This window comes from Dermacentor variabilis, chromosome 6, assembly GCF_050947875.1.
Source record: "Dermacentor variabilis isolate Ectoservices chromosome 6, ASM5094787v1, whole genome shotgun sequence".
In the NCBI taxonomy this organism is placed as follows: Eukaryota; Metazoa; Arthropoda; class Arachnida; order Ixodida; family Ixodidae; genus Dermacentor; species Dermacentor variabilis.
Window position 1 is genome coordinate 97,996,939 of NC_134573.1, and position 22,301 is coordinate 98,019,239.

Consider the following 22,301-nt stretch of genomic DNA (forward strand, 5'->3'; position numbering starts at 1 on the left):
ACAACTGCGTAGGTATTTCTGAAGGAGAGCCTTCTTCATAGAGAAGCCCCTAAAGTTCCATTGCCAAATTCGTAATATCTCAAGGGGCGGAGCTATCTCGTAGGAGCTAGACATCATCCCTAGGTGGAGCTAGAATTATGGCTGCGTTGCTAGCTGTTGGGTCAGAAAGACGTATCGGTTTGTTCCGTGGCGTTACAGGGCCCACAACAAACTCGAGAAAGGATACCATTTCGGATAACCGCTGGTTCGTGTTTGCTTCTAAGGTCGTCATCTTGCTTTGCATCTCAGTGATCCTGTCCCGTAACTGTTTCATACTTTCGCTGAGAGCGGTTAACATCTCGCACACCTCTGATTTAGCTTTACATGACACGTTATCTGGATCACAAGTTATTGCCCTCTTCTTCGGTAGTCGTGACCCGTCGCTACCCTCGGCCATCGGGATTCCAGAATTTCCGCGTTGACAGTACTGGTGGGTTGTGAGTTCCTAGCGCCCTTAATCTCTGCTATCTCAGCCATTAGCCTATTAATGTTCTTTCTCATGGCCGCGTACTCGCGCTCTAATCTCGTGATTTTTTCCAAACTATCATCATGCTCTGGCAGCAACCTCGACATTACCTCCAATGGTCCTCCACGGACCCAATCTGCCCAAGTGGGGCGGCCCTCCTTGTGGACCACCTGCTGCTGATGATTATGTCCCCGGGATCTGGATCTTGACCTGCACCGGCTTCTGCGCTCGAAGCGAACCATGGAAGCAGATCGTCGCCTGGAGCGACCACGGGAATGGCTTCGGGATAAACACCTGGAACGGTGGCGACCCCTAGACCGCGATCTGGGCCGACGGCGGCCTTCCTCGGGGGCTGTTTGCTATGAGCGATGCTGGTCGAACTCCGGGAACTGGAGCTCGGCACCGCGGTAATCCGGGGTAGGGCTTCTCATCCGGCTCCTTTCGGCTCTGGCTCGTTCTCTTTGACGACGTCGAGGGACGTATGGGATTTTAAAGCATTGTCTGCATTTCTTTCCTGCGTGATATGGCTCTCGCCGCACACCTTGTATTTAGGCATGCACTGATGTTGCTCGTCTGGGTTCGAGGCTTCACATCCTCTGCATATGGCTTCGCTTGGCGTCGGACATACGTCGGCACGATGGCCAAGCCTTCCGCAAACGTAGCAGATGTCGATCTGCTTACAATATAAAGTACATCTGACCAGTGCATTGTCATACCTGACGCAGTTGGGTACCCGGTATCCGTCAAACGCAACTATGACGGTGCCGGTGTCCTTGATTCTCGAGGCTGCCAGCGCCAGTGGGTTTCTTGCATTAACAATCTTGCGCTGCAACACCTCTGGCCCGTCAAAACGGGCAACGTCTCGTATTACACCTTTGCACGTAGCATGTGGTGTCGTGCGGTATGCCGCTACCTCGTGCAGACGACCCACCACCAAACTATTTACTTGGTGTGTACATTAAACTTTTGGTTGTTAGATCATCTCGGTTTTCTTGTTCGTCCTATATTTTCTCTGGTGCCGTTTGCAGCCAAGCTATTCTTTACTTTTTTAGACTGCAGCGAGTCACTTTAATGGCCCTTATGATGCTTCTGTGTACCTTATAAAATATTTTATTTGGCCAATGTAGCAAGAATGTATAGTGTGAAGCAGTAAGAACAGGGTACGCTAACTTCTAATTAAAAGATTTCTTGTGAAAATGCTATGATTCATATAAGTTACCAGAAATTAGTATAGAAATGAAACCTGATACAAACTAGTGCTTGATGAAACCAAACATAAGAACGGGAAAGGGAGAAAATACGAATAGTTATACAAGTCCAGGGAAAAAAACCCATTGTGATCACCAAGCGCGCATGTGACTACCTTCCAAGAAACTTGTTTTTTTTTCAATGGCACGGAACTGGAAAAGTGTGCTTGCATAAACAAGCTGTCAGTCTGTTTATCGGAATAAGAACAATGTTTCTTGGAAAGTACGGGCATGGAGCATTGGCAAGTGTGATGATTTTTTTCCTGCACTTGGAATTCTTCTGTATTTTCTTTCTGTAGCATTTTTATTTATATTTAGCCATAATAAGCACCAATTTTTATCTAGCCTTCAAACGTAGCTTTTTTCTGGTAATTTCTATAAATCGCCTCATTTTTTCAATGAACCTTATTTGAAAGTTAGTCCTCATCCATCTCTAGTGTCATCCTGTTGATACTGCTTCATGCTATACACTCTTGCAACATTTGTGTGTGTGTCTGTGTGCGAGCGCACGCATGAATTTGGATGTGAAATGAGGCGCTTGGGCAGAGGTATCATTCTTCTACTGCGCAGCCTCGTGAAATCAATAACTATAGCGCAACAGAAATATGATGGGCAAGAACGAAGGGAACACATAGAGCGTTTCATTCATGTCCGTTGTCTATCTGTTGCGCTTTTGTTAATCATGAGTACACACCAACTTGTCCAGTTTTCAGTTCTTATGTCGGGCTTATAAGCCCATTGGTGTCCTGGAATATCTGCAGGGCTATGTATCCCGTAATTTATTTTTTGGCCATGTGCTTGCAAGTCGCGTGTCAATCTCTTGATTTTCCTGACAATCTCGAGTGATGTGCAGGCCCAGACAGTTTCTGGTGACTCCATGCAGGCGTGCAGGGTATAATTAGCACTACAAGTGCTGCTTTGATTGCTTTCAGATCAGCTTTTTTAGGTGAAGGATGACCTGGAATGGCACTCACTTATAAGTGGCTTAATTTTATGTAGTGCATAACATCAGTGTTCTATATGTGCCTGATGTTTGCTTACATCTTCATGTTTAGCAACCTCCCCTATGTGTTTGGCAGTTACATATAGTCTCCTGGTCTAATTGTTTGCCCCCATATTGCAAGATGGGGGCCTGCTCAGGTGTTCCCGAGGTTGTTTCTGAAGGGAGGGGTAGTCGTCTTTGCATCTCATATACTAGATGGCATAGTATTTTGGGTCCAGGTTCTGAGCTCTTGAGGCAAAGAATTTGTGTTGCAGGCTTAAACTCTACTCTGTCTAGGTGCTCGTTCGTTTGCTCTTTCTCATAGAGGTCTTCAAGCATGGTAAAGTCAGAAAGACTTGTTATTACCCGATGCCTGTATTCGATGAGTTGTCTTTTTTGTGCGCTGCTGGTAATTCACACCGTACAATACCTTGGACAGAAGCACAGCATCTGCGATTTTTCATAGTTTCCACTCGTCCACCCCCCATGATTTCAAGATTATTCTTTTCAACAGGTGTAGAATTTGCGTCCAGGCATGACATAATTGTTTCCTCCACGTGCTGGCTCTGCCGTCATCGTCTTACACTAGCTGAGGATTTGAGGATGTTGACTTGCGGGTATGTTTGTCCAGCTATGTGGAGCACAATGTGCAATCAGGGGTGGTTCTCGAATCTAGTCTTCTTCTCGACGTCGATGTAAGCTGACTGACCAGAGCGCGAGAGGCCAGACTGGCCAAGAAAGTCTGCAGTGTTGTCAAGAGCTTTTTGCATCATCATGAGTTTTGTATTAGATAGTTTTCCCATTGACTGTTGTGCACCATTGGCTGTGGTACGTCTGGTAGTACGCCTGTATTGTTGGTGCGGGTGGGCCAAATGCACCTCCAACTCTGACCTGGAATTTTCTGCCTTTCAAAAAGTTACTGTTTAACTTAGGTGCTCTAACAGAATTTTTTTGCTCATCGTTCCTCTTCTTAGAGTAGCATGATGTACTGCTGTTAAAAGCCTCTTCACTCTCTTCATTCTTTCATAAGCTGCATTACAGAATAACCTGCAATAAAGTTTCTGCTGCTTATGGCCCAATCGTATCTGCCAGGAGGGACATCCCTTGAAAAAGGTTTTGTTTGTGCTGTCTGTGCGACATAGTATGAGCAAATAAATGTCTTGACATTTATACGTCTGTATAACCAGCTTCCTGACAGAGTACTTGCTATAGCTGATTATACTTATTTCTGGAGTGCTGCTGAACAATACATATTGATGCAATGAATGTTTACACGCTCGAAAAACCACAAAAGATGGTTCTTTTACAATTGTGTCCTTTGCTTTTCATTGGTGTTAGATTTTGCATAAGCATGCCCCCCTATGCAATAGTAGTTGGAAGCTTCAGCGTTTAATAAAAGGTGATGAACTAAATCTAAGTGTAAGAGCTTTTTTTTACCTATGACTCCCATCAAAATGCAACTTCCATGACTGGCAATTCAACTCCTCGTTTTGCGTTAGCGTCAGAACGCCATAGCCAAAGTGGCAGGTGAATAAATTGAGGAACAATGTTTTTGTCTATAATTTTTCCTTGCCTGTACGTAAGTAAAATTTGGGATAATATTGTCATCGCAATAAGCAGTTTGTGGTCGTTTATTGAATAAACGACATATTGTGTATAGTTGAAATTCAGAAATTTGTTCTAAAATCTCTGGGTGATATGTCCTTGCAACTAGCATGGTATTTCATTACTTATAAAGATAATAATCACAGTGGACATCATTATATGGCTTTACACACTAATATGTGTGATCACGAACTTATTAGAAACGTGTAAGGCATGAACGTTTCTGCACACCTGATCAGCTACATGTGCTTAAAAGGTTCAAAGTTTCACTGGAAGGAATGCAACTGGCTGACTTCACTGCACAGTTTTGATTTACTTTTCTTTAACGTGTCGTTTCTACTGTTTTATCCCCAAAAGAACAGGCTGTGTGCCTGCTTTTCGCATTACTGCACGAGTTTTACATGACGGTGCAGGAGGGTACGTTGTCACTGTGCCACTGTAGCAAGCGAATAATTTACTTAATTTAATAGCTGTACAGTTAATTACCTTTTAAAGCAAATGTTGATACAGGTGCAGTAAGGATACAAATTCCGCAGCATTCCAATGTTTATTGGTTTGTGTGCTAGGAAAAAATATCCAGAGAAGAGGTGCAACTTAACGTGTATGTAATATTCGAAAACTAATGAACGACGCTGTTCATTCAAGCCACGGATTTAATGCCATCGTAGAAAATTCATACCATAGCCTATACTTTTGCGTTTTCAAATGTAATAAGTGAGGTAAGATAACCTTTCAAGCTGCATCGGGAAAATCACGCTTGAAAACCGACAAGAAAATGCAACTGAACGGTACCGCGTTCAGCACAACGATGAAACTTCGGGTACTTTGCTGTCTTGTCATTTGCCCTCGCCGAGGTTGAACTTACTTAAGCTGCTCCGTACGCGCGATTTTTGTATGCTATTAACCAAAAGAAAATTCTCAAGCCCCCAAAAGGCCATGACGTCTCGCGGCAACTCGCAAAGGCGTACGAAGCAAACGTGAATACGCACTGCATTTGCAGCGTAGCGTGTCAACAAACGCATAGAAGTGGGGATAATACAATCTGCAGTACAAGTTTTTTATTCTGCCTTTATGTACGTACCAAATTCAACAATCCACGTCTCCGCGCATTGTACTTATTGTGCGAAACGCCATTTTCCAAAACAAACCGGCGAAATAGCTCCTTGACAGTTCTCCGCGCAATTTCGACGGAAAATCGCAACGATCGCTTAGACGGTGCGAATGTGCGACCAACTAGTTGGTCGCAGCCGAAAATTGGAGGGACAGCAGTGCGGCTGAGATTTTCGTCGCAAACGGCGGAAATCGCACTTCCGGTGCGACGAGAATCCCATCATGTTAAACAGGCTTAAGGTTCGGTAGAATTTTCTTATCATCAGAAAGTATTTAAATGCCCCTATATTAGGTACCAATCCCAACCCAAATAAAGTGTCGCAAGGACTTCTCGCCCTCTAGGATTAATGCTGAGTCTCGAAGCTTCTTGGAAAAACGTTGTTCTAGACACATGAGAAAAACTATTCGAATCTTGAGGTTTTCCACAATGTGTCACGCTCTTTCGTTTTCTCATCAGTAAAGTCATGCTGACAGAAATGTCAGCGCCTAATGTTGACAGCGATTAAGGGCACATAGTATTGAATGCGTCATTTATTCCACCCTTCCTACTGGGAATGTAATGACGTAGGTTGGGAAAGAAACTTAGGAAAGGTGAGCTCGCTGAAAAATAAATTCCCAGCTGTTGTCGAGCGTATATATGCCGTGCCTTAGCACCAACATTATTTCGACTGCATTCGTTTCTCACTTTCGTTAATTGCGATGGAGATAATTCTGCTTACAACTTTTCTTCAGCTTTTGTGTGGCGCACTAGGCAAATATGATACGAGTCAGACAACCGGACATGGTTCTTTAGGACAACTTTACACGGTAAGACCACTTGTTTTTGAAATTGCACTGCGTTTTTTATGTATTTCCTTTTGCTTCATCGCTGAACGCTGTTGTCAATGAAAATATCCTTTAGGCTTGAATTTGATAACTACCTTTCTACCCTGCATGCCTCCTTTTTCATTACCTACATACCAAATTCGGAGTTATTTCGCATATATGAATAGGGAAATAGCCAGGGCAACGAAAGCTTTAACAAAATCGTAAAGTTTTAAACGAACAGAACTGCGGTGGTGATGTTATTCATATTTATTAAGGACATAAAAGCACCCTCCTATTTGAAAAAGGTCTAGCCTAGCAAGCAAATTGGGTCTTTAGGCATGGCCGCCGCATGTACGTCAGAACCGGCAACGTTGATGCTGAATGTCGTTGTCCTGGTCGTAGTGGACACGGGCGTTCAATGAGGCTTCTGCGCCTTCACATCCCCTCGCTCACTCGCTTTGCTCGGATTTAATGGATCGGGAGATCTCCATGATTTTGTCATAATCCTTTCCCACTATGTACTAGCTTTGTTTCGAATAGTAGCGAGGCAAAACGAATACGTGTTCAGGTTTTCTTCATAGATTGTCTCAAACTTGGTGTTGTCTAGAACGTCAACTTGCTGCTTGAATTTATTCAAGCACTTGTTCACTTTTATGGTGGATGGGGTAGCTGATTGTGTAATGCCTGTGCCTGATGATAGAAGGTGTGTCGTTCCGGTCATACTTTTAGCCCTAAAGTTGTAACTGTAATGAGTGACAAAGTCTACCAGGCAGAAATGCTGTAGTTGTGGCGGACGATCTTCGTGCTTTTGAATGACATTGCGCAGGTACACCTGGGTTACCTTTTCGTATACGTTTTCGCTAGCCATATGCTGCTTGCTCTTACGAACACGAAGCCGCTGTTCCAGGGGCCAGGTTGGGATACATATAGCGCTTTGACTTTTTTCGGACAAGTCTTCTTTCAAGCGAAAACCAGGCTGCTTCCTCCGCCATTTATATTATCTTCAACGTAGTAGTACCAAGTGGCTTCAGTGCGTCGGTGTGCTGCATCTCCGGCTTTTCGAACATAATATTGATAATCGCATTGGGCAAATTGTAAATGCAACGGTCCGCCTTGCTGACATAATCAAGGAGATGCGTAGTACATGCGTAATTAGCCAAGATGACCTGTAGATCAATGATGCAATTGAGCACTGAGGTAATGCATGGGTTGAATATATTCATCCATTTCTCTTTCACAGTGCGTTTGAGCAAGAGACATGGCCTAACAAAAACCATCCCTGAGCATGTCAATGTAATGTTGCGCAGAAGTGATATTGAATTCCTTAAAGCCTTCCGTCGTTTCGTATTCGGTTTATTTTAACTTAGCGTACGTCTCCAGGTATTTTGCTTGAACGCCTCGCATCTGTCTAGCTCCTTGGGTGCATCACTCGATGGCAACGGTACGATTATCATTGTTTTCTCACTCAGTATGAACGATGCACCGAACCGACAGGCGTGTCTGTTCTTCTTACAGTATGTGTGCATAGTAAGGAAAACTAATCCAAAGATATCAAAGGAACTGTCCGCGTGATCGTCTGCGGCATGCCTTTGGTCAACTGTTCATTCGGCCCATTGGGCAGCCCGAGGAGAATGTGGACGTGCGGACTGCGTACGTGCTAAAACTCTACTCGGTTGAAGAAGTCTACCAAGTAGCATGGCCTGAAAGGAGAGACTATATTGTCCTTCAACATGCTCATGATGGAGTTGAAGAGCCGATCTACATGTATGGCATACATCACAGGATTGTTGTTTACGAGGTCCGGTGCGTTCATGAGCTGCAACTGCTTGTGCGGTCTCTACTACTCCAGGCAGCCTAGCACCCGTAATTTCTCGAGGAGTGCATCGAAACGCTTCCGATGCATTTCCGATGCCGACATTGTGAGGAAGACGGTAGGCTTCGTGAGCTGTCGGATCATCACCAACACCTCTCACTTCCCCTCTGTCCAGTTGTGTGCCGTGTTCCGCACTCCTCGCATGAACGCCAGATCTTGCTTGATGGCAGATTTGTCAAACTCGCCATCCTCTAGTTTCCGTGTAATGCCCTTTGGTTTATGATTACTTCTAAAGGTGACTGCCTTTTCAACCATCATGTGCCTTATGACTCTCAGAGCCACGTACGGCGTATGTGCCGCATGGACACCGCTTCTATCAGTGTACTGCATTTCACTCGTTTAAGCAAGAACAGTGTTACCCTGTCGCTCAGGATCTGATGAGGGTGACCGAGGTATGTTTGCGGAAAGGATAGTTATACCGGATTAGAATTAAACATTAGTGAGATTGGCGTCTCACCTTCACCGGAAACAACAGCCAAGAAGTCCGACTGATTTCGCAGATTACCTAGGTATATACAATATCGTACGCAACCGTCTGACGATGTGTTCATAGCCATGGTGCCTTGCGTTGGCTTATTCAAGTCATCGACTTCCGTTAGCTTCTAGACCCTGTCTGCATGTATGTCCTCTTCCTCAAGGATACATTTGAAGGTCTGTGGTTTCAACCGAATGTTGTTGAAATTGTGGAGGGGGCACTGGAGAACGTCGAGCCATGTATTGACGTTACGCTGATGAACGGTACCTACAGAATATGTAATTTTGCGAGCAGGCGCCGTTTCAAGGGTACTTTGATGCCGACATCCTAACATATGCTTCGAGAAAGACTCTCAACAGTATTGTGCCCATTAGTATGAATGTGTACAACTTCGCCTTTAATAGCAGACTGCGCGCCTCCTTAAGAAACGCGTATTAGTGATGTGAACGGAATCGGCGGTGCAATCGGGCGTTTTTCTACGATGGTTAGCTAAGGCAGTCGTGTTGGGATCGGATGATATAAGTATCCAAGAGTCTTAGATAGTACAGGCAAGTTACCTTCCAGTAACAGATCGCTGGAGGCAGCACATACTATAATGTTCACAACGTCCTCCACAGGAAAGTAACGTGGCAACAGGTCGAGTGAGCTTTGCTTCTGTGGTCTATTCGTGGCATTTGACATGAACACCAGATCATCCTGGAACCACAGTCGATCATTGACAGAGCAGCCGAATGCAAATACTGCGTGGAGAAATTTTTTCTCAAATTTAGAATTTGTACTCTTCATAAGAATGACTGGACTGCACTTGCGTCGGTTGGCCGCGTTTTCCGCTTCAGGAAATTCATCCTTATCATGTGGCGCCTAGCGTTTGCGCTGAGCATCCTGGACACGATGTTGATCCGCGGCACGAGCACGACGCCGTTGTTCAAAATGTCGCCTCTGCTCTCTTCGTCGCTCCCTCTGTGCACGCTACCGCGGTGGAGTCCTCACTATGCGTGGCCGTGGCATTGCACTGTCGCAGCAGAAATCAGTGACTAGCTGGGTTGTTCTTGTAAGTACGAAAGGGTGCTTAGGTCACTCGCTATTTCGTATACCATAGTTGATGCTTCCCGGCAAGTGCACCTTACACAGCCAACATTTTTCCGGGTAACGCTTGCGGCGATTCCTATTTGCTCAGGCGATTTTGTGGTTCTTTTTTTTTTGCCCCCCGCCGCACGGCTGCCACAGATGCGCGGAGGCGAGCGCTGTCTCGTGATGCTGCAAGGAACCCAGTGGCCCATGTGGCACATGCATCCCGCTGTGCGTGCCCACAGAGACGACACACCGATTGGGAGGTAGAGCTAGACTGCTTTGCAGTAAAAAGCAGCTCGAAAGATCGGGTTTACTCTTGAGTGGCCCATCTCTACATTCTATTCTAATGCGGCGGCTCTCACAATTTCCATGCGCTTTGCGTTTGGCTGGTGTTCGCCGCTTCAAACCTGACTTTCGCGTGCTGCCTACGCAACAGGTAGTTTGGCTTCAACACGTGATCGCTTTCAATTCTATTGTGATTCCCTTCTAATTATTTCCGTCATTTGTATCCATCGTTTCATGAAAACTGCCTTTTCAGCAAGTTCACATGCATTAGAACGAACCGCAATGGGGACTTTGCAGTCTTCTTGATTCGCACGTTCGCGGTCTTAGCGCTCTTAGTGTATGCGCCACAACTCCTGTCCGAGTTATTCAATCTATCTGTCCAATGTTTCTACTTCCCACCTACTTGCTTGCTTCACGAATTTCTCTTTCGTAATAATTCTTCTTAGGTATATCAACTCAGTGCAGTCACTTCCATTTTCTAAAACGCTTTTACGAATAGCTGCCTTCATCAAATCTTCCTCTAGGTCTACATCTGGCTCTCAACGCAACTCCAACAACTCAACATTTCGCAACTTTTTCAATTCGAAGGAAGTTATTGCGGGTTTTTGGTCAAAACTTGGTCCTGCACTTCGCTCCTTGTTGCCCAGAAGTGCTATTCGAAGGCGCTCTAGTTCGCCGTCAAGCCCCATCATTTCAAGCGCAAGTTGGCGTTCTCACTCTTCGCGATCATTTAAAAACCGTCTTATCTTTCAAGTACACACTTTTCTCTTTCACGGGCTTGTTCGCAGTCTTGCCTTTAAAGCTCGCATTATCTTTCGCATGTCCCTGGCTTCCTTTTTTGGCCTCTCCCGAATTATTTTAAGGCGTTTAGAAATCTCGTTATTATCGGCTCAGAACGCAAGAATATCCTCAATCAAATCTGCTTCTTGAGGTATGTCGGGGGCATCCAGAAACAACTCCTTCGTAAGCTCCAAGAACTCCTCTTTACGCAAGTGCTTCAAATTCGTGGCTGAGTTCCATGTTGCTTGCTCACATGCGCTTGGCGACAAATACAACTTTTACCCGTTTTGTTTCCTACAGTAACAAATGTGTGGTAAAGCTCACTAGAGAAAAGCCCCGCACTCACCAAACCTCGTAGCCTAAGAACCTGCGTAGAGTATCCCGAAGCGCGGTAGCATGTCGTGCAGACAAATATGCAATATCTAAAAAGTAACTCGCAGCACTACCGATCGCACGACGTGTACAGAGGAAATATCATTGCGCGGCGTAATATACTTCCTGGTGTAACTGTCTGAATATGGGTGGGATGAGAGAGCTCGATTTTCTGTTGGTACATAATACATTCCGCTGATACATAACATATTCAGCCCTTTGCCCCAACTGTGCTATTTACGGCCAGCAAAAGTAATAGCCGCCCTAACCGCGGTTACGTAGCAGCATGACAGCACCCATGCAGCCATGAACGCCTGCTTCTTTCCAAATTTATGCTCTTTACTGCCTCTCCTTCCTCTAAATAGTAGGGTTATTTAGTTAGTCCACATGAGTTTAACTAGTGTAGGAAGTGGCCATATTTTACTTGGTGTAGAAAAGTGCAGCTCCGCCCACCTTCACGGAGCCGTTCAAAAGCGAAAGCGTTAAAGTTCCCGTATTTGCAGAGAATTCGGCGCCCGGCGTCGGACGTCGTTCTGCAAGAAATTTCCTGGACCACCCATTTCCGGGCCCTCCGTGTGGCGTAAGGAAGTTGCGGAAATAATTGAATTTCTCAAGCCAAAATACGTAGAAAATCGTAAAGTACGACTTACACACCACCTAAACACATGATAACGTCGGATACTAATTTGGCTATATGAGAAAACATAATTTTGTTAAGCAAAAACTCAAAGAAAACCCCTTTTCAGCGCTTCTAACACGCATAGATCGGCGACGACGTCCGCCATTTGCGCGCGCCGGCGCGCCAGTGTCTTAGGGGCCACTGAGCGGCGCACCCAGTTCCTTGCAATACCCCCACATTGCACTCGCCTTCGCCGCGTAGCGGCCTACGCAAGAGGCCGTGTTCCTACCAAAGAAGCCCACCTTCGTGCATAGCGTTTACGGCCAACGTTTTCCGGTAAACATTACCGTTAGATACGCTTCAGTTGCCGGGAAGCGTGAGAAGCAGTCCGGGATCTTTGAATGCTATCGTGTACCACTCTTAAAGGAGAAGCATAAGCATCCTCCAAATTTTTTTATAGCTTTGGTGTAGCGTGAAAAGTACACTTTCTAGATTGTGGTGCCCATGAGTGTAAGTAGCAGACGACGAACAAGCAGGGTGGTGCTGCAAACGCGTGGTGCCATTCTGTCTGACTGTCGGCGTATGTAGAGTGAATATTCGCTGCAATGATGGTAGCGAAATGTTGTAGTGACTATGTGTCACAGAGGAAAGTGGGCAAATCTTCCAAGAAAAAAAAATTCACTCACGGATGGTGCTTCAAGGCTCCCTTGACTGCCTAGGGACACTTTTCGCATCATTGTCAGACCACAGGACCGCCTGATTGTAAACAAGGTCAGTAAAATACGTTTTGAGAAAGCCTTGACCATGGCGGCACCCTTGGCTCAGGCCGTAATCGAAGAGGACACGATGAGTTTCACTGGACTTCTGGACATTTTTGTGGGGTGCACTCCGTACGAGAAAAACATGGACATGTACACCCAAGTGAAGGAAATCAGGCTCGGCAAAGGCACGTTCGGGGTGGCGGTGCACCTGACCGCACCTGAGAATACGTGTGAGGGAGTCAGAAGAGTAGTTGACGTGGAATGCAGCGAGGCTCAAGTCAGAGTGAGAATTGTACATCATCGGAATTCAGGCGCTTTGAAGGCCAGGCGGATCAAGAACACCACGGCGGTGGCGGTGCTTTTCGAAGTCTTGAGTGTGCCCAAATACGTGGCATGCGGCGTGAGCATATTTCGCTCCACACTATGCCGACGCCATAAGGAAGTCTGCTGCGTGTGTGGAGGACCGAGATACCGGCCTGGCATGTGTGCCAACCCAGGACGCAAGTGGCATCGCACCTGCGGCAAACAATATACGGCGGAAGATCACCAGTGCGACCCGAAAGGCACGTTGCGCGTTGGTCCGCACCTCGCAGCGGCCAAGTTGTGCAGGGACAAATTTCAAGTTGCCTATATCGTCAGAAGGTGACGGTGGCAGGGGCGCCGATACGCCGAGGAGCTGCAGCTGCGGACCGACGTCAACACGGCGGGCGGCAGAAGCTGCTCGAGTACGCCAACTGTGCGGGAGCGCAGCACCGAGAGATGCCGCTTTCGCACGCCAGCTGCGCGGAAGAGCGACGGAACCAGGCACTGCTATCGATCCAGCAGGCGGTCGTTGCCCAGCGTGAGGGTCCAGCAGAAGCCTGCCTGGGTGGATCATGTCATAAAGAAGACTAAGAAGAAGCCACAGAGACCCACGGAGGTAACGTGGTCGGCTTTGCTAGAGCGTGGAACTAGGCCGCATGGGGACGCATTATTTAAGGAAGTTAAGGAGCTTAGTGAGGAGGTACGCCGACTCAAAGTGGCTAAGGCAAACAACAAGCCCTGTGAAATGGAGGCGAGCAACCAGACGCCAGAGGTAGTCTAACCTATACCCCACGTAGGACTCACTAAAGCAAAGCATAAAGCCCCCCTTTCTAAGAACGAAAACGACTCGGAAACGTCTGAGGGAGAGGCTCAGCAAAGAAAGATGTTGGAGGAACAACTCAGCATAAGTAGAGAAAATCAGGAAACCGTAAATTTTTCGGTGCAAAGAGTAACGGTATTAGGGTAAAACGCGGCGATTAGGCCCATAGCCAAGGTGCGAGCGCAAAGAAACGCAGCGAATCACTCCTAGGTTGCTCCGGGCGCGGAGCAAGGCATGGTAATGTAGCATGATTGCGGTTGATCACAAGGAGCTAGTAATCTGGCAGTGGAACAGCCCTAGTTTTCAAAGGAGCAAGGCTCCGCTGCGGCAGTTTTTGGCGAATCAGGTGGATGAAGCGCAGATTTTATTACAGGAGACATTCTGGTGCGTCCCTACCCTCTCTGGCTTCAAAATTGTGTCGGTCAGGAATGAGATAGGAAGAGAGCTGGCCACGATGATCCCAAAAAAGTTATCCGTTATTGAGCATCCAATTCAGTCTGTACGGGGTAAGATGAAGTCCCTTTTCGTGGAAGTTATACCGCACGGGTGGCTTAAGCCGAACGTCTTTGTCCTTAATGCCTATGGCCCGCCGTCGGACCAGAGACACACGTTAACTCCCTGCTTACGAAGGCGACGTCGACAGCCAATAACTTTCCCCTGAGAGTTACAGGGGATTTTAACGCCCCTCATATTGTATTAGGCTATGTCAGACAGACGGTAAAACGAGAAAACCTGGTGAGGATACTGGATGATCTCCCGTCTACGGTAATCACGGACCCAGGGTTCCCCACTAGGCTGGGCACGTCAGTTACGCGAGACACAGCGCTAGATTTGGCATGTGTAAACAACGTAGGTAATATCACGCGGGCCAATAAGCTGGACAACCTGGGCAGTGACCATTTCATAGCTCCGTTAACATTAAGGCTGGACGCCCGATTTGCCAGGGTATTTCGAAGAACTTCAGTTTGGCCTAGTTGGTGTTTACTGCATATCATATTCATATTACATCATACCGCCCATGTCGTTTGTGTGCTTTCTTCCGCTGTCCCCCTCTTTATTTGCGTTCAATATGATATGCAGGGCATTTCGGGTCCCGGACGGGGAGAAGTTCAGGAAACTTAGGAAGGAGCAAACGAGTACATTTTCCTCGTTCGACGAGGCTATCGACTTGCTCACGATGTACGTAGACGGGCTACTAAGGTAATGCAAACTGAAGTCGTGGTCCCAAGTATAGACCCGCACCTAACGCACTTGTTCAAGGTCAAATTCTCGATTGTGATTAGGTTGAAAACACAACGGCTAAACCGCCAGCTGAGGAAAAAGGCTGCGGACCTGAATAGAGAGATCGAGAGATATTGCACGGAGATCAATAAAGTACAACGGGACGAGGTCTGCGCTGCAGTAGACAGGTCCACGCGCTCAGGAGGGAAGTGGAACCTCCTCAAAAAGCTCCTGGGTGACGCGCAGACTAAGGGGGAACCAAAGGCAATGACTTAGTAAGGTCGTACACAGGCACAAAGAGGAGGCAGGTACGCAACAGTCGCTTTTGAATGCGGTCGCGGATCGATACCTCCACATAGGGCCGACGCAGGAAGATTATGCGCAGGTCAAGTGCGCGACGGTGGAGGTGCTGGACGCGCCCTTCACAGAACCGTAGATCAGAGCGGTGCTCTACAATTTAAACAGCAGATCGGCTCTGGGTCCGGATAAGGGGCGCTATGACCTACAACTATTCCAAACTTTTCTATTCCAATTCTGCAATCAGCCCTACGCCATTGGTGAAAACTTTTTTGTGGGCCACCCTCACTTCACCTGCCTGTCACGCAACGTCACGAAAACCGCGATAGCTCCCCAGCTGATATGAGGTGTACGCACTGATTAGGCATGATTTGACCGAATAAACAAAAATAGTTTTTTCTGATTCGAAGCCTTTTCGCCATTAGCTCTTGGCTATAGGTCAAAAGTTTTGGGGCTGGACCCGCTTCACCTGCCGGTCACGTCTCTTCACAAAACCGCAAGAACTCACCACGTCGAAGTACCGTGTTCGCGTTAAATGTGTATTAGTATGCCGAGCAAAACTGAATTTTCTTCGGAATAGCTGCAGGCTGCCCCGTTCCGAAAGGAATAAAATAAGGGTTAAATATAAAATATATGAGCATGGGTTTATTTCCACGTAATAAAACTTTTTGCGTGGCCATGTAAGGTTTTCGAGCACTTTCGGAACGTTTACGACCACGTTCTGCCAACTCTTCATAGCTGAGGATCAGTTTCACTGTCATTGTTAAGTTTCCGTTGCATGCCGTCGCGATTTCGGACCAGCCACTCCAAGCTAAGTGAGGGAAAGCGGACCAATCGCAAACGCCGGCACCACCCTCTTCATCCAGTTATCGATATTCAGTGCAGTGGACCGGCCCCAACCAATCCTTTTTCACTTGAGCGTAGCGTGCTCCTTGCCTCTGGTCAGCCAATTAGATGAGACAAGCCACCCAGTGTAGGCCATATTATTCGTTTTTCAAGGAAACAAAAGGGACCTCCTATGAAGAAGGAGAGCGTTTTATTGGCCTGTTAAGACAACCTTGCGGGTCACCGCCCGATTCTCGCGGTTACGCAAACTTGACGTCAGGAGATTAGAATGAAAACATATTGGAATAGTTTAACGTTATAAGGCCCAAGGTTTCTAACAGGCTATTACGAAACATGGGCGATAAGGTAGTGGAACTACAAAAGAGGTCAACAGGGTACGCGAGGCAGGACAGGTGTCCAATGGATGTAGGGCGGCTGCGGTGACACTCATCACTAAACCTGGACAGCGCTTTGGTTTGGACAACATGTGACCAATATCGCTAACCTCGTGCATAGGCAATGTAGCGGAGCGCGCAATTTCGAACAGGGCTTTCGGGTACATAGAACGCTTGGACCTCTTCTCACATAATATAGTTGGTTTTTGGCCCGGCCTTTCGACGCAGGAGGTTATGGTAATGCTGGAGAAGCAAATCTTTCACAGCCGAACTCGGGCCGTGAGAGGAATTTTCGCCCTGGATCTCACTAAGGTGGTCGACAAAGTGGACACCCTAGCGATTAACCTACAGGGATACATAACCAACGATACATACTGCAGGCGATGGCTGGGATAGGCCTGGGAGTCAAATTTGAGACCTTTGTCAGGTCCTTTCTCATGAATACAACCGCTACTATTCAGGTGGGACAAATTCGGGCTCGGGATACTCCCAAGGGATCAGTCTTACCACTGCTGTTTAATATAGTCGTGAAGAGTAAGACAGGCAGGGCTGACTCCGGGGCCCAGGTCACGCACTCTACGCAGGTGAAATCACGATCTGGTGCCTAGAGCTCCCTAGCAGAAATGAAGCAAGTTCTACAAGCGGCCTAGGACGATACGGAGGCGCACCTTGCGGACATGGGTCTCAAGCAGTCTGCGAGTAAATCGGAGCTGTTAATTTACAGACCCGCCAGTTAGGGGGTGCAGCATCTGACACCCCTCAACTTTACCTTATCTGTACCTGTATACGATAATACTGGGCAGAAAATTCCTAGAGTCAACTCAGTTAATATCTTAGGCTCATAGACACGATGAGCTGTAATGCCAGAACAATTACCCTCGTTGCAACCTAGACGGAGAATGTGCCGAGGTTAATCGCTAGGTTGTCCAGCCGAAAGCATGGGTTAGGTGAGGACAACCTTCTTCGGATGTACTACTCGTTTCTCATGAGCCATATTAACTATGTGGCGTAAGCTCTAGTATGGACAAAAATGGAAAAGACCAAGTTAAATACCTTCATGCACAAGAGCATCAAGAGAGCGCTAGGCTTGCCAATTGCCAAGAGCTCCGATAGGCTAGGCCAACTCCGGGTCCACAATTACATAGACGAAACCATAGAGGTTTCGTCTATGTAATTATGTATGACAGCTCAGGTGGTTAGGCTGTCGCCAACCAGGGTTGTCAGGCAATGTTTGACGAGGTTGGCATGGCTCCTAGGATAATGGAGGACCGGCGGATAGCACTGACACGGGATACGAGGGCGACCTACCTTCTCAGGCCGATCCCGCAAAACGTACATCCACATCACAACAAGGGTAGACCTAACGCCTGTGCACGAGCCATCCTGAATAAAGCTAGGGATGACATTGACTCCATGGTCGTTGTCGATGCCCCGCAGTACGGGAGCAGGAGAATGTTCGCGTTGTCAGTTATAGACGGGCGGGGGTACGTCGCCCATCCGCCTCGGTAAGGAGCCACCCCGGGTGTCGCATAGCAAATCGTCGTTGCGCTGGCCCTGTGTGACCCAGAGCATTCCTACATATACACCGACTCGAGAGAGGCAATAAGAACTTTCGATTCGCCTAACATCCATTCTTTGAGGTAAGCGAGCGATTATTTTCACTAATCTCATCTGCTGCCACTTGTGTGCGGCTTCGTTAGTTTTTCGCTCTCTTAAGTGCGGCATGTTCGCACTGCCTTTATTTGTAACTTTCGCGCCCGACTTCAATCAGGTCGTGTTCAAGCGCACGTGCTTTTTGTCGACTCAGTCATAGATTACGTGGTGTTCTCTTTTTCGCCCGAATGTATGCGGACAGCGTATTTTGAGTGTATCTCCGTACGTTACGAAACGGTGTCGGTACGTAGGCAAACAAGTGTGCTGATAACCTTACGGTCATTATAAGTAGTTCTCGCTAATTAGCGCCTTATCCATCCGCGTCGAACTGTTATGAACCGTGACCAAACGTACTCGGGTGGCGAGACCGCAGTGCGGACCGTACCTCGAAATCAATCTTCCATGCCGGGAGAAGCGTGCCGGCTGCTGATATAGCTTCGCGCTTTGTGTTATCACCACTTTCTTAGCGTTAAAGAGAAAGGCGCGGGGAACGCAGAGACGGCTTCGGAAAGCATCTGTAGTGCGACCCAGCGTAGGGGGAGCCAGTGCTGGAGGAAGATAGAGAGATGGCGCTACCTTTATTTTATTTAGGGGCAATAAGCAGTGGCGGTGTGCTCACGATGTTGTACTATATAAACGCTTATTTGTTCATTGCACCATTAATATACAACTACGTTCTACTATTGTAAGTGACTACGGTGGCGACCAAATGCCTTATAGATACCGAGCATACGACGCGGAATTTATGCGGGCGTCTGCCATTACTACTGCCTAAGGAGTCGGCAAGTAACTGCTGAGAAACCGCATAGATGTAGTGGAGACCCGCTGATGCTTTCAAGTAAACACAGCTTATGGTTACACGCTAAGCATGTTTTCTATGGTTACACCTTCAAAACATTTGTTCTGTCAATGGATAACCAGTGGAGAATGGCAGAGCAGGCGCTAAGCTGATGACGTGGTGCGGATAAACATATATTAAAGCGCGTTGGCCCATCCTATTGGCTCAAATGTTCCGTAGCTTCCACAGATCTGCAACAAACTACCGGGAAAGAGTATAGCGCATGTCGGATCTCATCGCTGGCACTAGTTGCTACAAACGCCACCACAAGCTCCATTCGCTGCAGCTCAACAGTCTCGAGGGGACCAGCCAGAAGGCGCGGACGTCGTAATTATGAAAAAAGGACGTTTCATTACATTGCTGACAGTTATCTATACAGATTTCGTGACGAAGAGCGACATAAACACTCGAAGCTTGTTCTGAGAGCTCGGAGTCTGTTGGCGGGTGCGTCTTGGTGCATAGTGCAGCACTTACAGAGGCGCCACTGCTGACACCCTACATGCGTTTTGAAAAGTACGCTTGGAGCGCAGTAGCAGACGACAGCACTTGGCAGCAAGGATGGCGCGAGTTTGCGGTTGCGATTTCCCCTTTGTTCAGGTGCCCGAGCACTATTTCAGAGGGACAGCTGCAGGAAAGGCGCAGGCCTAGGTCTGTGAGAGCGGACATGTAGACATGTTACCTGGGTTTCCCAAAACCCGGTCTGCATACGGGACGCGTATACGGGAAGCGCAACGCAGCTTATTTATACGAAGTGTAGGTGGCCGTAAGTAGCCACTTTTGTTGTTGTTGTTATTGCCGTAGTGTCTTCAATAAGTGTCTTCAATGTCGCCTCAAAAGGGCAAATGCAATTTGGTAATGGAAATGCGTACACAAATGCGTACTCAGCGAAGTCGCCAAATACAGGGATAAATGCAAACCCAAGTTAGCGCTGCGCCGCCGATGCGTTTCCACTGCTTTTGCAACGTCACATTATCTTGATGACCTTATTGGAAACGTGCAGAGCTATATAGCCTGGCCAACTTTTGAGTATTCCTTTTCGTATGCTGCAGACTAGGGATGCTAGAGAATATCTTGAGCAGCGGAGCAGCGCCAGCCAAGGATAATATACGCTCGTGGATAGGCCGGGTTTCGTCCTTTGCGACGTAGGTATTGCGTTCCAATGCCGCAATATATGACAGAAAGAATTACATGGACTGAATAATACACAGGGAAAGAGGCACTCAGCAGTGAAACAAACAAATTACTCTGCGTAGCACTTGTGCTAAGGCAGCATCAACGTTTAACTAATTCATAAAGATGATGCGAATTTTTCGGCGAAAATAAATCGAACAAGAATACAATATGCGGCAGCTACCAGCAATCCTCGCCCTGAGCCCGCTCTCTTTTAACACATTTCTCAAGCAACCACAATATCAAAGTTGTCCACTGTGGAGAAAAATAAAGCTTTTAAAGTAGCATTTGCTTGTAATCATTTTGAGAAAACTCAGCGTAATTTCAACTCCGTAAAATCAAGCACGGCAACAACGTCGTGCTGAAAAAATTAGCTACAGTGCAAAGCCACGCACAAAATAGATTTAAAAAATCAAGAGCCATTCCATTCTGTGGAGGTGAATGACCAGCTTAGCTGGTCATCCAGTCGGTAGAGAGCGCGTAGCATAACGGTCATTGTTTTAATGGCGTGGAAGCTCAATGGACAATTAAGGCGCATTTTCCAGCCAGCGTCGCTGTGAGGTTCCTGATAGAGTCCTAGGGCGATAAAATCATCGCTTTGCGCCGTCTTCCGTATGTCCAAGTGAAAGCGTGCGAGGTGAACCGTTGATCGCAGCTCAATCTCGCACACGCAACGGAGAAAAGCGGGGAGGAAGCGTGCCGTCTTCCGTAGCGTGCAAGTGTTCGCAGGGAGGGCAGGGAGGGGAGGGGGGCGTTTTCTACTCCCGGTGGTCCTGCCGGCCGCGCGCGCCCAGCCGGGCCGCTGTATCTTAAGGCCATCTGTGACGGTTACGGAGTCCGCCCTGCTGTGTTTTCGCGGCTTAGTTCGCGTTGGGGGGGACGCGAGCTTCAGCATGAAGGTCGGTTCACTAGTTGCTGCTGCGGCGTTCCCTCACTGCAGCGTTTCGACGGGGCGTTTCATCGAGTGAAATGCGTTGATGTTCCTTTTCGTTCTTTATTTGTGCGCGCGTAATTTAGTTAATATGCCTATGTTTACAAGTTTAATGACCGAAAAAACTACTATCCTTCGTCTAGCGTTTCACTAATTTGCTATCGCAATTGATGCCGCACCTTTCGAGTGAAACGACGATTTCGTTTTGCTTGCGCAAATCCAGTAAGAAGGCAACAGGCCGTGGGAGAATCCGACGACAAACAAAAGCGGGAGCAGACGACAGCCATCTTTTATGACTGGCACGCGATGCTTATTCTAAACCTTAGACTATCATCAGTCTTGGGTGAAATGAAGTCACTCACGTCTTCCTGTCGCTTCGTGTGATGTTCTATCTTTGCCTCATCTCACCTAAGAAAGCCTTCGTAGGCGTTTGTGAACTCAGCGCAAGAATTTCCTTCCAGCTGACGGCGGTCTCATGGTGCTCCACGCGTGCTGAGCAGTAGTGAGGTCAACATGACGGCATGAAAAAGCTGATGACAGTGGGCTGGTATCGTGAAGTGAACAATGTGAAACGTATGTGACGCTAAGCGTGGTCACTCAAGCGCGTCGTATTGACAAGATAAGGATTTGCGTCGCTGTAATTATGCTTTCTTTTGTGCTCTCATGGCGACGCACAGTTCGATCACCTATGTTCGGTCGACGCTATCAGATTTAAGTTTCATTAGCGAGGAAGTGCTTACTGTGTTGATTTGACTGAAGGACTGAATGAGCTTCACATCAAGGCTGTGGTGCATGCAGCGTTCCGCTGGCAACTCAAAAGAGCTTTCATTCTTATGTAACTATAACATTTATGCGTAATTTCCATAACAACGGTGCACGTATCCGCAACTCCTCAGACTCGTTTTGTCTTTGCCTCATTGATAGTTCCGTCTTCCATGTTTTAAATATCTGCAAGAAAAGAGTAAAAATATTTGTCAAGAAAGTGGTGAGACAAGGAGACACAATCTCCCGAATGATATTCACCGCAATCTTAGAAGACATATTCAAGTTGTTAGACTGGGAACGGTTAGGCGCGACCGATTAACGGCGGATATATCAACAAACTTCAGCTTACCGATGACGCTGTCCTATTAAGTAACTCTGGCGGTATAGTGCAACAATCGATCGAGGACCATAGACGAGAAAGTGTGAGAAAAGGTTGAAGATTAATATGCCAAAGACGAAGGTAATCTTGAATAGCCCTGTCAAGCAAACAAGAATTCACGATTGGTAGTGAGCCTCTAGAGCCAGTGCAGTTGTAAGTTGATCTAGGTAAGTTACACAAAATCAACCCTGATTTGCAGAAAAATGTTGATA

General features: G+C 47.1%; 1 protein-coding gene across 1 annotated transcript in view; it reads left to right on the forward strand.

Moving 5' to 3' along the window:
- Window positions 1–6,118: 6,118 nt before the first annotated feature.
- The window catches only part of LOC142584282 (uncharacterized), a 109,493-nt gene continuing 93,310 nt past the window's right edge, over window positions 6,119–22,301 (forward strand). Inside the window, exon 1 of the mRNA XM_075694419.1 lies at window positions 6,119–6,256. Coding sequence (XP_075550534.1) covers window positions 6,149–6,256 — 108 coding nt within the window. The 5' untranslated portion in view covers window positions 6,119–6,148. The remainder of the gene's footprint in view (window positions 6,257–22,301) is intronic.